The 14714-nt window shown below is 37.8% G+C and overlaps 1 protein-coding gene across 3 annotated transcripts in view; it reads left to right on the plus strand.

The window, feature by feature from the left end:
- The window catches only part of TrpRS-m (Tryptophanyl-tRNA synthetase, mitochondrial), a 48653-nt gene that overhangs the window by 452 nt on the left and 33487 nt on the right, over window positions 1–14714 (plus strand). For 2 of the 3 annotated variants that reach the window (XM_081759844.1, XM_081759846.1), the window contains exon 2: window positions 2681–2842. In XM_081759844.1, coding sequence (XP_081615970.1) covers window positions 2681–2842 — 162 coding nt within the window. Of the gene's footprint in view, window positions 1–213; window positions 437–2680; window positions 2843–14714 lie in introns of those variants that run through there. The other variant, XM_081759845.1, reaches the window with a different exon arrangement.

Genomic DNA, 14714 nt, shown 5'->3' on the forward strand with positions numbered 1-14714 from the left:
AATTTGCTCATTGTATGTCGAGAACAGAAACGAACCCACTCCTGCGGGGCTAATATTATTACTACTGCTACTATTTATACTATGGTTCCATTTTTGAAACTGCACGAAAATCAGTGTCGTAACAGGAAGTCGGCTTGGAACTTTATTATGGGAGCAGTTGCAGTCCCAGGTGGAGATTCCCGAGATTCCTTTTAAGAGATTTTATACATTATGCATATAAATACAGTGCGCGGGCGTGCTTAAAACTGTATAGGTTTTGTTTAAGAACAGTAGAAATAATTGAAAAAGTATAATTCACATTTTTTCCCGGTAAATGTTTAGCAGAAGGGGCCCAGAAGTAGGGTTAACTACTATATCGCCGGACCAGTTTTAGGAGATTTGCCGGGTCAATTGGAGATTTTTTTTAAGTTTGTGAGGAAAAATGAGTGAAAGTCAGGTAAGGGGAATAGTGGTTGTATTTACTGATTGTTTTTGACGTAAGCGGCACTGTATGTGGAGGCGGATGGACTATTTAGCGGTGAGTTACACTTGTTTTATTATACGGATCCATAAATTGTAAAATGCACAGAAACATTTGGTCAAGTCTTTAATTTGCCCATTTCATGTCGAGAACAGAGCCCCTGCGGGGTTTCTAACCCGTTTCTCCTACTCCTCCTCCTACTACTACTACTTCGTCTTCTTATATTGTGGATCCGTGTAGTAAAACTACACGCCTAATTACGTAATCTAACGTAACGTAATGCAATCCAACCAAATACAGACGAATGCAGTACATTTTGCTACTTTTGTTCAATTTTCAAATTGGTCTGTTGATACAGCAGTAATGCCCAAAAGTACGTAAAAAAAAATACAAAATTTCCGGGAGAAACGAGAGATTTGTACTTAGACCTAAATAACCTAACCAAATCTAACCTAAACTAAAATAAACTAACCTAATATTAATAGAAATAAGTGAAAGTCTATCTTTTTTTCTAAAATTATGGTGGGCCAAATCCCACCAAAGTATCCCCACCAAACATAAACCAAAGTATCCTAATGTGAACAGAAACTACCGATATTATAACATATTTTAAAAAAAGAAAAAATAGCTGGACCCCTTCTGCTAATCATTGTCCGTTCAAAGTAGTGCTGTCAACGGGTCGAGCGACTCATCTCACGTCTCAGTCACCACCGAGCCAACAGCTCGCCCAACCGAGCTGGCTCGATCCGTTGGCTCACCTGAGCTGAGCCGAACCGAGTTAATGGCTCATTTCAACCCAGCTCCCTGGAGCCGATCTGAATCGATCCAATGGTTCATTCCAATCGAGCCGGCTCGGACTGTTAGCTCAGTTGAACCGAGCCGAGCGCGTTGACATCATTAGTTCTCATGTTCCTCCATTCCTGTCGGACAGCCTTTTCGCTACGTATCGTTACGGAGGGTAGTTTTGATTAGTATTTGTATGTTGCATTTACAATACTTTAATTTGGTCTTTCGCAGTGCTACACGTTCCTATAAAAATTGTGATGGTTTTACACTAGTAACGTTATGCAAAATAAAATACAGTTTTTTTACATTGCAGAGATGCCACAATAGCGGAAAACAATATCTAATACGGTCCTTTTTCATATGCCTTTATTTATTTTAACCATTGTGTACTTATAATTGTTTTGCTAGTAACTTACGTTTATAAATATAAAATATAGCTGTATTACATATCATTTAAATCAGTCACCACAAGAAATTTGTTCCGTAGAAATGTCTTTATATACAGAATGTTCATTTTTCTATGTACATTTTTCAAAATGTTGTGTTCTTAACCTTCAGCTGCATCATATAAACCAGTGCCAAAGGAAACCAACTTATGTTAGGTGGTCTCTAAAAGAAATTCACTTCTGCTGCGTAGAGTGCCTGGTTTGATCCCAGCTTGTGCAAAGTGAACTTGTGGTGGACAAACACCGTGTGCTTTGTTTTTTTCATATTCTTCCGTTTTTTCTCTCGCTTTCTTCATTCCACTGTTCCATTCATTTCTACAATCATCGTCTCCTTTAGCCTAGCCGGCATAATCGTGGGAGGTAAAACTAAAATATTTCATTTTTCAAAAGGCTGCTGTGATTAGCCAGTTTATTCCGTAGTATAAATAAGTGAATGATGATGGAAGAATTGAGGAATCAAATGTGAGAGGAAACGGGAGTACCCCGAGAAGACCCACGGACACGATGTTGGCCACCACAAACTTACTTGGCCGGGGATCAAACCAAGGACTCCACGCAGCAGAGGTAACTGCCCTACCACTGAGCCACCATGCCCCCCTGCTGAATGAAAGTGAGTGATAAAATGGAAACAAACGGAAGAGACCTGAGAATGATCACGTACTTGATGTTTGTCTAGGATTAAAGTTGTTATAGAGTTATATAGAGTTACCAGAGTTCGAAAAATATAATGCTTAGCTCATGTGATTGTAATTCTGTGATAGAGTCTCGGGGGCAATTGTGTGAGCTTCGGATTCCGAGTTAGAGGCCCAGTCTCTTGTAACATTGATGGTGAAAAAACATGTTGAACCCCATACATCACACTCCAATGGAATCAAACCCATGAAAATATACAGCAAAGGAAAACATTTCAAGCGTCACCATTCACCTACTTGAAACTTCGTTTATATTGTGTTTAGTAATATTTATTATACTAAATATATTGTTGCAGGTTAACAACAGTAAAAGACGTATATTCTCGGGAATTCAGCCTACTGGAACAATGCATATTGGGAATTATTTTGGAGCAGTACGCAAATGGGTTGAGTTACAGAACGCTGGAGAAGATGTAATTTACAGCATTGTAGACCTACATTCTATTACATTGCCTCAGGTAAAGTAGTCTTTAAAAAATGACAGAAAATAATATACTTATTTTCGTATGAATGCTGTGTGTATGTAAGAATTCACGGGACAAAATTTAAAAAAAAGTTTAAAATTATTCCCTCCAAAATATATGCAGGACTTAAAATTGACGAACAGTGAGACAAATTATTGGAAACACTTAATTTGTAGCTTAGTTTTCTACTGGACCAGGGAGGGAATTAGATCTGTAGTGTTTAGTTTCACATTTTTAATCGTTGTTATGATTGGCTGAATCCGTTTTGTTCAGCGTTTAGAGCTATTTTCCGGGATCTTGTTGTATTTAGATGTAACTCTTTCTTTGTAACTCCTTGTTTTTACAGTGTCTGATGAAGCCAGTGTGTTTAGTTAGTTGGCAAAACTGTCACGCAGTTATTATTTTAAAATAAACGTTGCTTTGTTCAGTGATTTGTTCTTCTAGTTCCATATATGAATATGTTGTTCACAATTTTTTTAAAGATTACTAGGCCTATTTTTCATTTTTACTTTATATTATAATATTACCGTAGGATAATCACAACAATAGCAATAGCACAAAATTACAATTATATGATAATTACAAAAAATGTAAGTGATGTTTTTCTTGGAGCAGACAAAGGTCAAGACAACGCATAGTGGTCGGAAACTTGGAAAAAGCGGACAAAAATAGTTTATTCCGAAACAAGGGAAGTTGACGGACATCTCGCTATCGTTCTATACGTAATTGTTCTTTCTAAATCGATTGCAACTACTGCGAAAGTGACTCGAAGAACCCCTGGTGCACTGCATGCAGTTATATATACACAGGATGGTCCAAAAGTGTGGAAACTCCTCGCATAAATGTCAAATACTGCAAAATATAACAAAAGGAATAATGATGGGGAATAATAAAGGTGAAGAGAAATTGGGAAGGACACAGAAATGAAAGCCACCATCGTGAATCATGCATACAGTGTTACCTTATGCTCAACATAACGTAACATGGCCCGGTGCTTTTGAGCACCTTGTATATTGGAAGGGAAATTTTAAAATTTTATTTAGAATGTAAGAGAAATTTTTATTTTATAGTAGGAAAACCGTAGGTCGAAAATTTTGCGTAGTTTTAGTAAAACAGATCGTTTCAATGGATATTATATGAAGATTACATGATTATTAATTATAGGTTGTATATTTTACGTATTTATCCAAGAATATATCATTATTTTAGACAAATAAGTGTATATTCCAGCTTTTTCAATGGTTTTCAGTTTATTTCTATTCATATTTCGGCATAGGGAATCTTCTCAAGAAAGCTAAAAATTTATTTCGTAAAATCTTCTTCAAAATTCCAAATTAAGAAAGTCAGCCATAATTTCTTCTTGGTGCATCTCTTTGTTTCGATGTAAATTATTTGATTGGATAATCCACAATCACAGCTGCGGCTGAGATTTCGGTTTTCTTTGATCTTCACACAGAAGCCTATCATCCGATAGTTACGTCACGATTATCTTCCAATTAGGGATCATCTTCATGTAATTCTTTGTCTTACGGCGTCAGCCATTTCAGGAGACAGACGTGCAGTGTTTAGCGTCTGCAGAAATTGTGGAATAATTTGTGGTTACGTTAAACTGTGATAAATTCTTCGTTTTGGCGAATATTGGAAATTGTCAGCAGAGATAAACGTGCTGTGTTTGGTGTTTTCAACAAAATTATTAATCCAGTAATATTCCAATTGTGAAGTGATTTCGTATTTCATAAGGGATACTAGCATGGTAGATGTCTGGTGTTACGGAATGAGCTCCTTGGCAAATTTTACGCTCTCGGTCAGCCAGAGAACATAGGAGAAGCCAGAGGAGACGGTGACGGAGAGGAAACATTGAGTCGTTGTGCAGGCATCGAGGAAGAAGAAGTCAAGCGACGCTCGATGGGTTTTTCCGGATAGGTGCTGCAGGAGTTGGTATCCTAAACTGTTTTGAGACCACAATTTAAGAGTTTCCCAGAAAACTCGAGTGGAGAAAGGCGTCAGGAATTTTTTTTTATATATATCAGTTCAGTCTCTGTTTAAGAAGCGGATTCAAGTAAGTAAGAACCAGTGAAAGTGAAACTCACTCCAGGTATTTGGCATCTTTAACTTTTCCTTGTCTCGAGAAACAGATATGTGTGAATATATTTTTCTGGTGTACGTGTAAAATCCATAACATGAAGTGTTAAGTGCGTAAAGTTTTCCCTCAACGCCGCACACATGCAGATTCGGGCAATGTGACATCGTGATTTCATTCGATGGGGGGGAAAAGAAAGCTAGAATCTCAGCACGGAGCGATTGTTGTAACCTCGAGAAAATGTGTGTACCACACACACATTTTCCCCCAGTGAAGAAAAGATGTTTTAGATTCCCCTACAATCTTGAAAGTATTCATTTTCGGTAACACTGCTCGAAATTAAGTTTTATTTATTTTGGCATGTTTTCTTTGGTTTTGAAACAAAATGATTCTAAACGTTGATTTTTGTAAATAAGTGTCGGATTCACGGCTACAGTTAAGTGCAAGGGTACATGAATTTTGCGTACCGGTAACTGAAAACTTTCGGCAATAGGCTAAACCTTCGTAATATTTTAAATCTGATACCCATCAAGGTTAGAAATTGCAGTTTTTTTTATAATTACTAGAAAATACCTTTTTCTTCCTTTTTTAAGAAACTCAATATATTCAAAGCGACACTAATGCAAGTAACCACTGCGTCTTCGGTATGAATGTGGTAGCGAAACAAAAACAAAATATAAATACAAAATAAGGATGGTGCTTTATGAAATAAATGTGTGATTTTTTTTTCATATATATGCTTGTTTAGGTTAAGTTAGTATAGTTAGAATAGGGATTTAGGTTTAAGTATGTCAATATGTAAGTGAATGTTTACCTGTGCTAGATTGTCTAGTGGGTCCGAGCTGCAAGAGAGGTCGCGAAGAGCGTAAATCCTCTACGCCGGCCGCAATCTCTATGCACAGAGAAGTATAAGCACCAAAGAATATATAAACACAAGTGAAATTAGCTAACCACAACAGTAGGCAGTGAAGTATTATTTTCAGTAGTGTATTGTATTTATATTGTGTCCTTTTATTTGTTTTTGCGTGTCGATGCAATGTCAATGATCTGGAAGGCAAGAATATTAAATGAATATTAAAGAATATGAAGATTTTGGGAATATGAGCAAAAGTAAAGAATGTTTCGGCTCTGAACGGTATAGAAATCGATCATATTTCTTAGATGGGTATGTCAGTTTAATGTAAAAATTTTCCTGTTATCGAATATTTTGTCCAACACTATATTCATGAATATTTTAAAGAATAAAACTTACTAGCCGTGAAAACATCTTTCTTTTCGAATACAAAATCTAATTATCTTGTAATTTTAAGAAGTAGTAGGAATATGGAGTTGATGTTTTTGGTATGCATGCGAAGCATGATCAAAACAAAGAGCAGTATGTACAGAATAAGTTTACTGGGGAAATGAAATAGCTGTGAAATGCAGGGAAGAGACTTTCCTTAGTGTGACCGAGTTGAAAACAACCGAATCTGTAGAAAATTTCTCATTTTTATCAGTTTCTATCAAAATCTTAGTTTGGACTTTTTTTTTTTTAATTACAAAATTCTGTTTCAAGATATTTTTTTTTTTTTTAATTCAGATAGGGCTTTCACAGACAACACTAAGATCTTCATTGTGCTCATTGCCAGCTCCACTCGTAGGTCGATGTCCTGTGTCTGTGGTCGTGGTTCACAACCTATTCCCGGATGGGATGTGGATGATGAACTGCAGGCCTGGATATCGGACTGTGAGTCGAGATGGAAGAGAGTTTGGAAGCTTTATATTTCGGGCCAGATTTGAGTTCTATTTTCCGTAGATGATTGGCTTGGTGAGTGTATCAGTGGCTGTTGATGACGAGCCCATACGGGCCCAGTAGGTTCGGTGTCACTAGTCAGTGATACATTCAACATAGCATGTAATCTCAAGGAAAGGGAACATCGTACAAAAACACAAATAGTCAATTACAACATTCAATTAATTCATTTATTTATTTTACTTTTTACTTTTTTTTTTTTTTTTTTTTTTTTTTTTGAACGTAAAAACAGTTTATCAATAGAAAACATAACATGTTCACGCCTTATGTAAATTGGACATCGCTAGCCAGTACGAAGTTATGACAGAAGTTAATATGCATCCAAGAAGCGGTTAAAGGTTCAATGTGCTCTCCCTCCAATTGTATGTGCAGCTAATAAAAAGACGGTGTAAAACAAATGTGTGTTTGGCCTTAGAATACAAAATTAAAGTTGCGGTTTTGCACTCGCACCGTCTTCGAAGAAACACTAATGCTTACCGGAGTGTAATTTAGTTCAGGATTACGTTGTTTCGGTAAGATTAAAAGATTCAGTATAGACTCTTCTTATAAAGTACTGCACTGATGTGTAATATACAGCAGCTCCACATGACTGATAGTTCATCACTGCAATATGTATGAGGCTTGCACGGGAATGCGGCGTAGGATCGAAACTGCGTAGCATCGAAACTGCGTACGATCGAAAAATTCAGCTCAAAACCTGTTTCGATCCTACGCAGTTTCGATCGTACGCAGTTTCGACGCTACGCAGTTTCGACCGTACGCAGTTTCGATCCTACGCAGTTGCCCTGAAATAATTTAAGTTTTAATCATGCGCTCAAAAAATATATATTTTTTTCTCTCTCTTTAATTTGTTTAACCTGTGCAGCTATAAATTAGGGTTATATTCATGGACTCCACACGACCTAAACTGCGTAGGATCGAAACTGCGTACGGTCGAAACTGCGTAGCGTCGAAACTGCGTAGGATCGAAACTGCGTACGGTCGAAACTGCGTAGCGTCGAAACTGCGTACGGTCGAAACTGCGTAGCGTCGAAACTGCGTAGGATCGAAAGTGCGTAGGATCCACACTGCAGGTAGGATGGACAAGTTACAGGCGTATGGATTGAGAATCAATTATGATTTGTAATGATGACTATGTCAGAAGTGTAATACTAACTTTGAAACAGCTTCGACGGAATATAATGTAAAATAGTTATGTAATATGAAGAATTTAAAGTAATGAAGAATATGATGTATGATGAATATTGAAGGATAAGAATAATAATAATGTTTAACGAATATTTCGATTGTAAAGATATTATTTCTAAAGGCTATCAGAAAGTTAGAGAAACAGAAGTCAGATAAAGATTCATATGCTGTTCTGTGTGTACTTGTCTGCGTAATATGAATGAAAATTTATATGATTTTATGTACAGCTTAACGACCTAATCACCAGTTATTCATATGTATGTCAACAACGTTACAATATTGTACTTCGCTTTGGGAGTTTCTCATTTGTACGCTGAACCTCAAATCGATTTATAATTGGAACACGTACCCGTGGGAGTAGGAGCATTTCAATGTATTCCGTTACATTTCACAAAAATATTTTTAACCGTAAAAGATTCGAAATTAAACTACTATTCAAATAGAGAATAAAATTACGAAAGTTTACAACTATTACTGGAAATCAATGCTGTCATCCATTTTGAACATTTTAAAAGAACATAGTTTCTAATGTATTGAAATTTCATTTCTTATGAATAGTTTGAAACGTTGTAAATAGTTGTAAAGAACCTGCAGAAAATTCGTCAAAATCCTCCTACAATGGGGAAGCCGTGTTAGACATGGAGTTAGTGGATGCAGATGGTGGCATTGGAAAAGTCCGGGTCTCCCGAGCACAGTGGTGATATCAGAAACCGCGCCCCAGCCATGAGGCTCCAGAAAAATGGGGTCCCGAAGTTTTGGGCGCGGGTTCTTTCTATACGCCTATTAAACATGGAATTGTATGTGGGTGGTGAAGTTGGAAATGTTCGGGTCGTCTGAGCACAGTGTTAACGTCAGAAATTGGGCCCTTGTCTCAAAGGTCCAAAAATGGTGTCCCGAAATTTTGAGCTTGGCTTCATTATATTTTTCTTTTAAGCATGGAGTTATTGGATACATATTGTGGTGTTGGAAAGCTCCGGGACCTGAGACTCCAGAAATGAGATCCCAAAAGTTTGGGTTCAGGTCTCTTTTATTTGCCTATTTAACATGGTGTTGTACTATAGTGTTAGCGTTTGAAAGGTCGGGGTCGATTAACGAAAGCGGTAATGTCAGAAATTGGGCCCTGGCCTCGAAGCTCCAGAAAATGTGGTTCCGAAATGTTGGACTTGAGTCCACTCTATTTCTCGTTTCTCTATCTTACTTATAATTATTAGATAATAATCTCAGCTCCTAAACACGTATAAAAGATACCGAAGTTATATTTCAGCAAAAAACAATTACCATAAAACATCTCTTTGCATGTGTAATGACTGAAATGTATTATACTTTGCTTCCCTCCCAAATAAATAAATAAATAAATAAACGATTACAGTCGATAAGCGTAAATCTGGCAGAACCTATTTTCCGAAATCTAAAACAAATCACGCAGATTGTTTATTGCTTGTTCGAGATTGTCCACATTACATTTTCGGTCGCGATTGTCCACATCACATTTTCGGTTTTTCATTGTATGTAATTAACTATACCATAACAGAAATTCCCGCTACGAACAAATTACACGTTAGGTATACGCCTATGTGTCTCGTCTCGAGGACTTCTGGGCCGCAGTGGCTTAGTGGCAGAGAGTTCACACATGCTGCGGGGCCCTGGTTCTATACCAACTTGCGCAAAGTGGGGTTTGTGGTGAACAAACACCGTGTGTGAGGGTTTTCTCGGAGTTTCCCTTTCCCACAACTCTTTCATTTCACCATTCCATTTATTCTCATCATCTGCGTCTCCTTTAGTCTACCCAGGATGACAGTCGGACATAAAACTTAAAGATTGCATTTTCATTTTCACATTTGGAGACCCTGTATCTGTGTTCCTTGAGTGCCCCAAATGCTAAATAATAATGGGTTGGAAGGCCCATGAAGTTTAGTACCTGGTACACTCATTATCTCAACTTGCCCAAAAAGTTAAGGGCTCACGTTAAGTTAACGCTCCAAAACTTTGATTTTCACACCTTATTAACTATATTGGCCCAAAAGATGACATTTGTTAGCCCATCGATCTTTATCTCGACTAGCCCAGAAAGTTGGGAGGCTCTGGTGAAGTTAGCCCCCAAATTTTCGGCGCCTATATCACATTTACTATGGGAGAACGAAAGCTGAAATTTGGTAGCCTATCCAGCCCGTAGACAGTACTATGTAGGCCATTCATTCTCTGGACCAGCCCAGAAACTTTGGGGGGGGGGGGGTCACGTTAAATTAGAGCCCGAAATCTTTGGCGCGCATATCTCATTAACCCTTTCGGGACAAAATCGATTTTGGGGTTTTTGGTAGACTTTCAGTTAATGATTTATTGCCCAAACACTGTTATCCCGATTGATATCGTTTACGTCTTGTATTTTAGAAGAGGGACATGGCTATTTTTTGGTGTAAGTTAGATTGCAGTGTTGCTAACGGGAGGGATTATTGAAAAAATGTAGGAGTGAAATTTGAAAAAAAAAATCCCTAGCCGAATTTCATGATTTTTTCTAGCTAGGAACACCGAAGCCACAGGAGTTCAAGTCACCTAAAAAGAATTTTCTGGTATGTTGACAAGGTACAGTAAAAACCTGAAGTCGCTGGCTGCCATACAAATAAGTGCATGAGATGGCACGTTTGCTTTGGGTGGGTGGGTTCTTCTTCACAACTGCTGTCCTGATGTTTCTCACAACGCGTGGTTTCCTGGCTGGACTCCTTTCTTCACTCTCACGACTTGATCTTGACATTTAGGGCTGGTGCTTTTACAGCGCTATTACCCTTCCTACTGCACGCTTGATGATGATGTTGCTGCTTGCCGCACACATTTTCACAATCACTGACTCATTGCATTTTGCATCGGGAAGTGCACATATATGACCTTCGCAATAAGGTGTCACTTTAACAGAAATACTAGCTGCTCACCACAACAACTTCCACAGCGGTGTACGTTACTCACTACTGGATTTACGGGCTACTGACTTCTGGTTCCTTCTTCTACGCTGTGCTCGTTATCAGCACTGTAAACCACCTTGGGTGAACTGATCTGTAGTATATGAAGGACTCAATGGGAGGGGTTACAATCCCCCCTCTTCGGTACGCCACTGCCTAGGTATATGACATATTTAAACGGGATGTGTTGAGTAATAGAAAAGATCTTTTCGCAAACTCTCTCTAGTGCATTTTCTATTTACAAATTGTGGTTAGGTCATTATTAGGTAACTAAATGTAGGCTCGGAAATATGTCTCCATCATGAGACATAACAAAATGGAACGACAGGGGCATCGTACAAAAAATATTTATCCAAATCGCTGCATCACCGAAAATCACGAAAAAAGCACTTTGATGCATCTTAAGTACCATTTACTCTTATAAGCTTGAAAATTAATTTTACTAACAAGGGATGTATCTGGACTCGGACGGAAGAATCTAAATGAAACCATGTAGGTTATATAAATTATTGGACACAAAAACCGTGGGGTCAGTCATTCCCATGTAAAAGTCTGTGTTTGTCGACAGGCGGCATCTTTGTGTTCGGATATGGGGTGAACTATTCATCTTGATACGCCTTTATAACTTTTAAGCGAATAGATATATAACAGTGGCGGCGTAAGACAAACAGGGGCCCGGGGCCAGTGAAGTAGATCGCGGCCTCTATTTTATCAATTGTTATTTATACACTTCTATTTTTGACATACATTTACATAATCATTATTTCTGTTTTGTCCTCCTCCTTTCCCGTTGGGTATATGTTTAGATCATCTTAATCTGGGATATATTAAATAAATGGGGGGTGACATTCAGCAACCCTGTCTATTTTTTAATGTTTAGAACCGCCTTCAGTCCGGTATCTAAAAATCAAACTGGACCATCATTGCATTTTTCTTTTTTCATTTATTTTTAAACAAAGGACACGATTGAAAAAAGATAGGGATACAAGTGTAACGGAAATACAACCCACGACAGAAATAAAATAATCTTAAGAACAAATAAAACGTAAGAACAAAGAATCCAGAATTTATCCTATACTTATACTATCCTAGTATCAATGCGTACTGTAATTAGATGGAGTAGTGGAAGTAATGCTCCTAGTAATACATTTAGAGACAAATTTACGTACAAAACGTAACAATGAGCTGATATTGAAAAAATTGCAAATAATAATACATCCGATGCTATTTCCAAATGTAAGCTCTATGTTTTCTAGAATTTTCTTTTTCGGTTCTCGCATTTGATGTTTCTCCTGTTTCAATTTCTCACATGGTCAAGTTTATTCATAGTTTCTCATCTGTCTGGGTTTAACTACATGTGTTTTATTTGATTAGATGTTTCTCCTACAATTAACCCCATTCACTTTAACATTCGGGTTGAGTTGATTTTAGTTTATCGTAACTTTCAGCAGTGAGGCTATATGAGACGTGGACCTACTGATTAACGTGGAATACGAATCAAATGAGCTCCCACCGGGAATCCAACCCGGGTCTCCCGCGCCAAAGGCGTGTACGCTTAGCCACGAGGGAGCTCCACTTTAACATTCGGTTTCTCTCCAGTATCATACACGACACTTAAACATTTTTTCTTTTTCTTGCCGAACTATCAGTAAATTATGGCTAGAGTAGATTTCTCTCCTGCGTGTCTTCACTTATTTTCCAGTGATAATACACGATCTATTTAGTTCCACTGTTTTTGCCGAACTATCAGTGAATAGTTAAGCACTAGAATATTTCTCTCCTGCTTGTCTTTTTTACTATTGTTTCTAGATTTCACACTTGTTTTATATTGTTTTGTATTTAATAATTCAGTCATGTTGATCTTGTCACTTATGACCACTGGCGGATCCACGGGGAGGGCGGAGGGGGCGACCGCCCCCTCCAAAGGTTTTTAAAAATTTACTTCCAGCATTTACCATTGGGAAGGTCTTTTCCCGACCTATCCAAACTTTGGGACAAGACTACCACAGTCAAATCAAAATGTGTGGTACTTAACAGTACTTAATACAGGAATATTTGAAGTGTGACTACTTCTGTCCCTAGTTCCTTGAGGCGGTCAGTATAAGCCCCAAATGAGCGAGAATATGATTCACAGGTTGGACGAACAGCTGTAGGAAGAAGGGTAAATTTGCACAAAAAAGGTATATTTTAACATTGTGTTCTAGAAAAAGGATATGGAAATGGAATTCGGGTCCCGAAACTTCAAGTACCTTCACCTTGAATAAAGAAAAACATAGAATCTTCAGCGCTCCTTACCGAAAAGCTCTCTGAATCTGAGACTTTTCTTTTGGTTGATTGATTGATATGTATTTATGTCGTTTATCAAAAGCGATGCTTTACATAACTAGAGTTTAAAGTTGGATCTGAACCACTGTAGTGCGTTCGATGCTCAGTCACCCGGAAACAAACCACAGACATGTTGTTCCGTTGGGGGGCGAGCAGGGCGACGGTCCCTAATGCCGAAGTAAGGGGGCGCAAAATTCGGCTAGAAAAAGAAAAGAAGGAAAAAAGAGAGGAAAACTTACTTCGAATATTTTAGATCAACATCAGTATTTTTCTATCTAATATTTAATTTCACCGAGGTCAGATTTATACTTGTGCACATATATAAAATGGAAGGAAGAGAAGTAATAAAAGTGTGCTCAAAAACAAGGAAAAGCAGGGTTTATTTTTGAAAATTTTCTTGTGCCTCGCGCCAACCATGGTGGCGCTTCGCGGCTAGTCTATCGACCTCACTTATATGTACGGGAGCGCCGTCGTATACTCTCGCCCCAAGCGCTGATTTTCCACGGCACGGCACTGACCACATCACCTCATACATCAAAGATCAAAGGTACTTTCGCTACCTACTAGATCAACAAAGAGAGCCGTGATTTTTGGGGTTCAACGCGGAAATATTAGGAAGAGACCAGGGATTCATTGTGACTTTTAATGGCATTTCATCTTTTCTTGGGAAATGACACAAGCTGTTATTGTAATTCATATATAAAAGACGAAGTCCTAAGTGAATAACTTATCATCGCACAGGCCAAACCGCTTAAGCTAGAACTTGAAATTAGAACAGTAGTTAAGATTTGTGTCGTAGGGTATCATTAAGGAAGTGCCGGTATTTTTTGAAAATTCGAAGAAAGGAAGGGGGAATGGTGTGGAAATTATTTTAATAAAATGGCCATCTCTCCGAATCCCTTAAGGTTAGAGACTTGAAATTTGGTATTTGGATTTCTTATTTAAAATAATTTTACTAGCGTGTCAACGTTTTTTGATACTATAGTAAAATGGAGAAAACAAGAGATGGGAGGAAAAGGGACGCGGATTGCAATTATTATAGTAAGATATCAATATCAAAGAATCTTTGAAAGTTAGAAACATGGAATTTCGTATATGGACTTCCCACTTAAAATAATTCAACACATATTTCAGTGCTTTTGATATTTTATCTAAAAGGGAAGAAAAGGGATGGGAAATATTATTATAAGATGTCCATATCTCAGGATCCCTTATGGTTAGAAATATGAAAGTTGGTAATTTGATTTTTTATTTAAAATAGTTCAAAATGTATTTGAGTGGGTTTGTTTGCCACTTAACGTAGAAGGGAAGGAAAAGAGGTGAAGGTGGGTCACTAAAATGTCTTACGAGGTGTTTGAATTTCGTGACAGAGTTTTAGCTCAATTCAATTGTATATGAAAAACACAGAAGGAAGAACGCGAAATATTGTGCCACAGTATCACGTAGGAGCATTTGCAGCTGCGCAAATCTGTCTTCAACATTGGGGGAACAGGTAAGACCGTTCCCATATTTTTTTTAAAATCGATATTC

The sequence above is a fragment of the Thermobia domestica genome, chromosome 5 (genome assembly GCF_964235325.1).
Source record: "Thermobia domestica chromosome 5, izTheDome1.hap1.1, whole genome shotgun sequence".
Lineage (NCBI taxonomy): Eukaryota > Metazoa > Arthropoda > Insecta > Zygentoma > Lepismatidae > Thermobia > Thermobia domestica.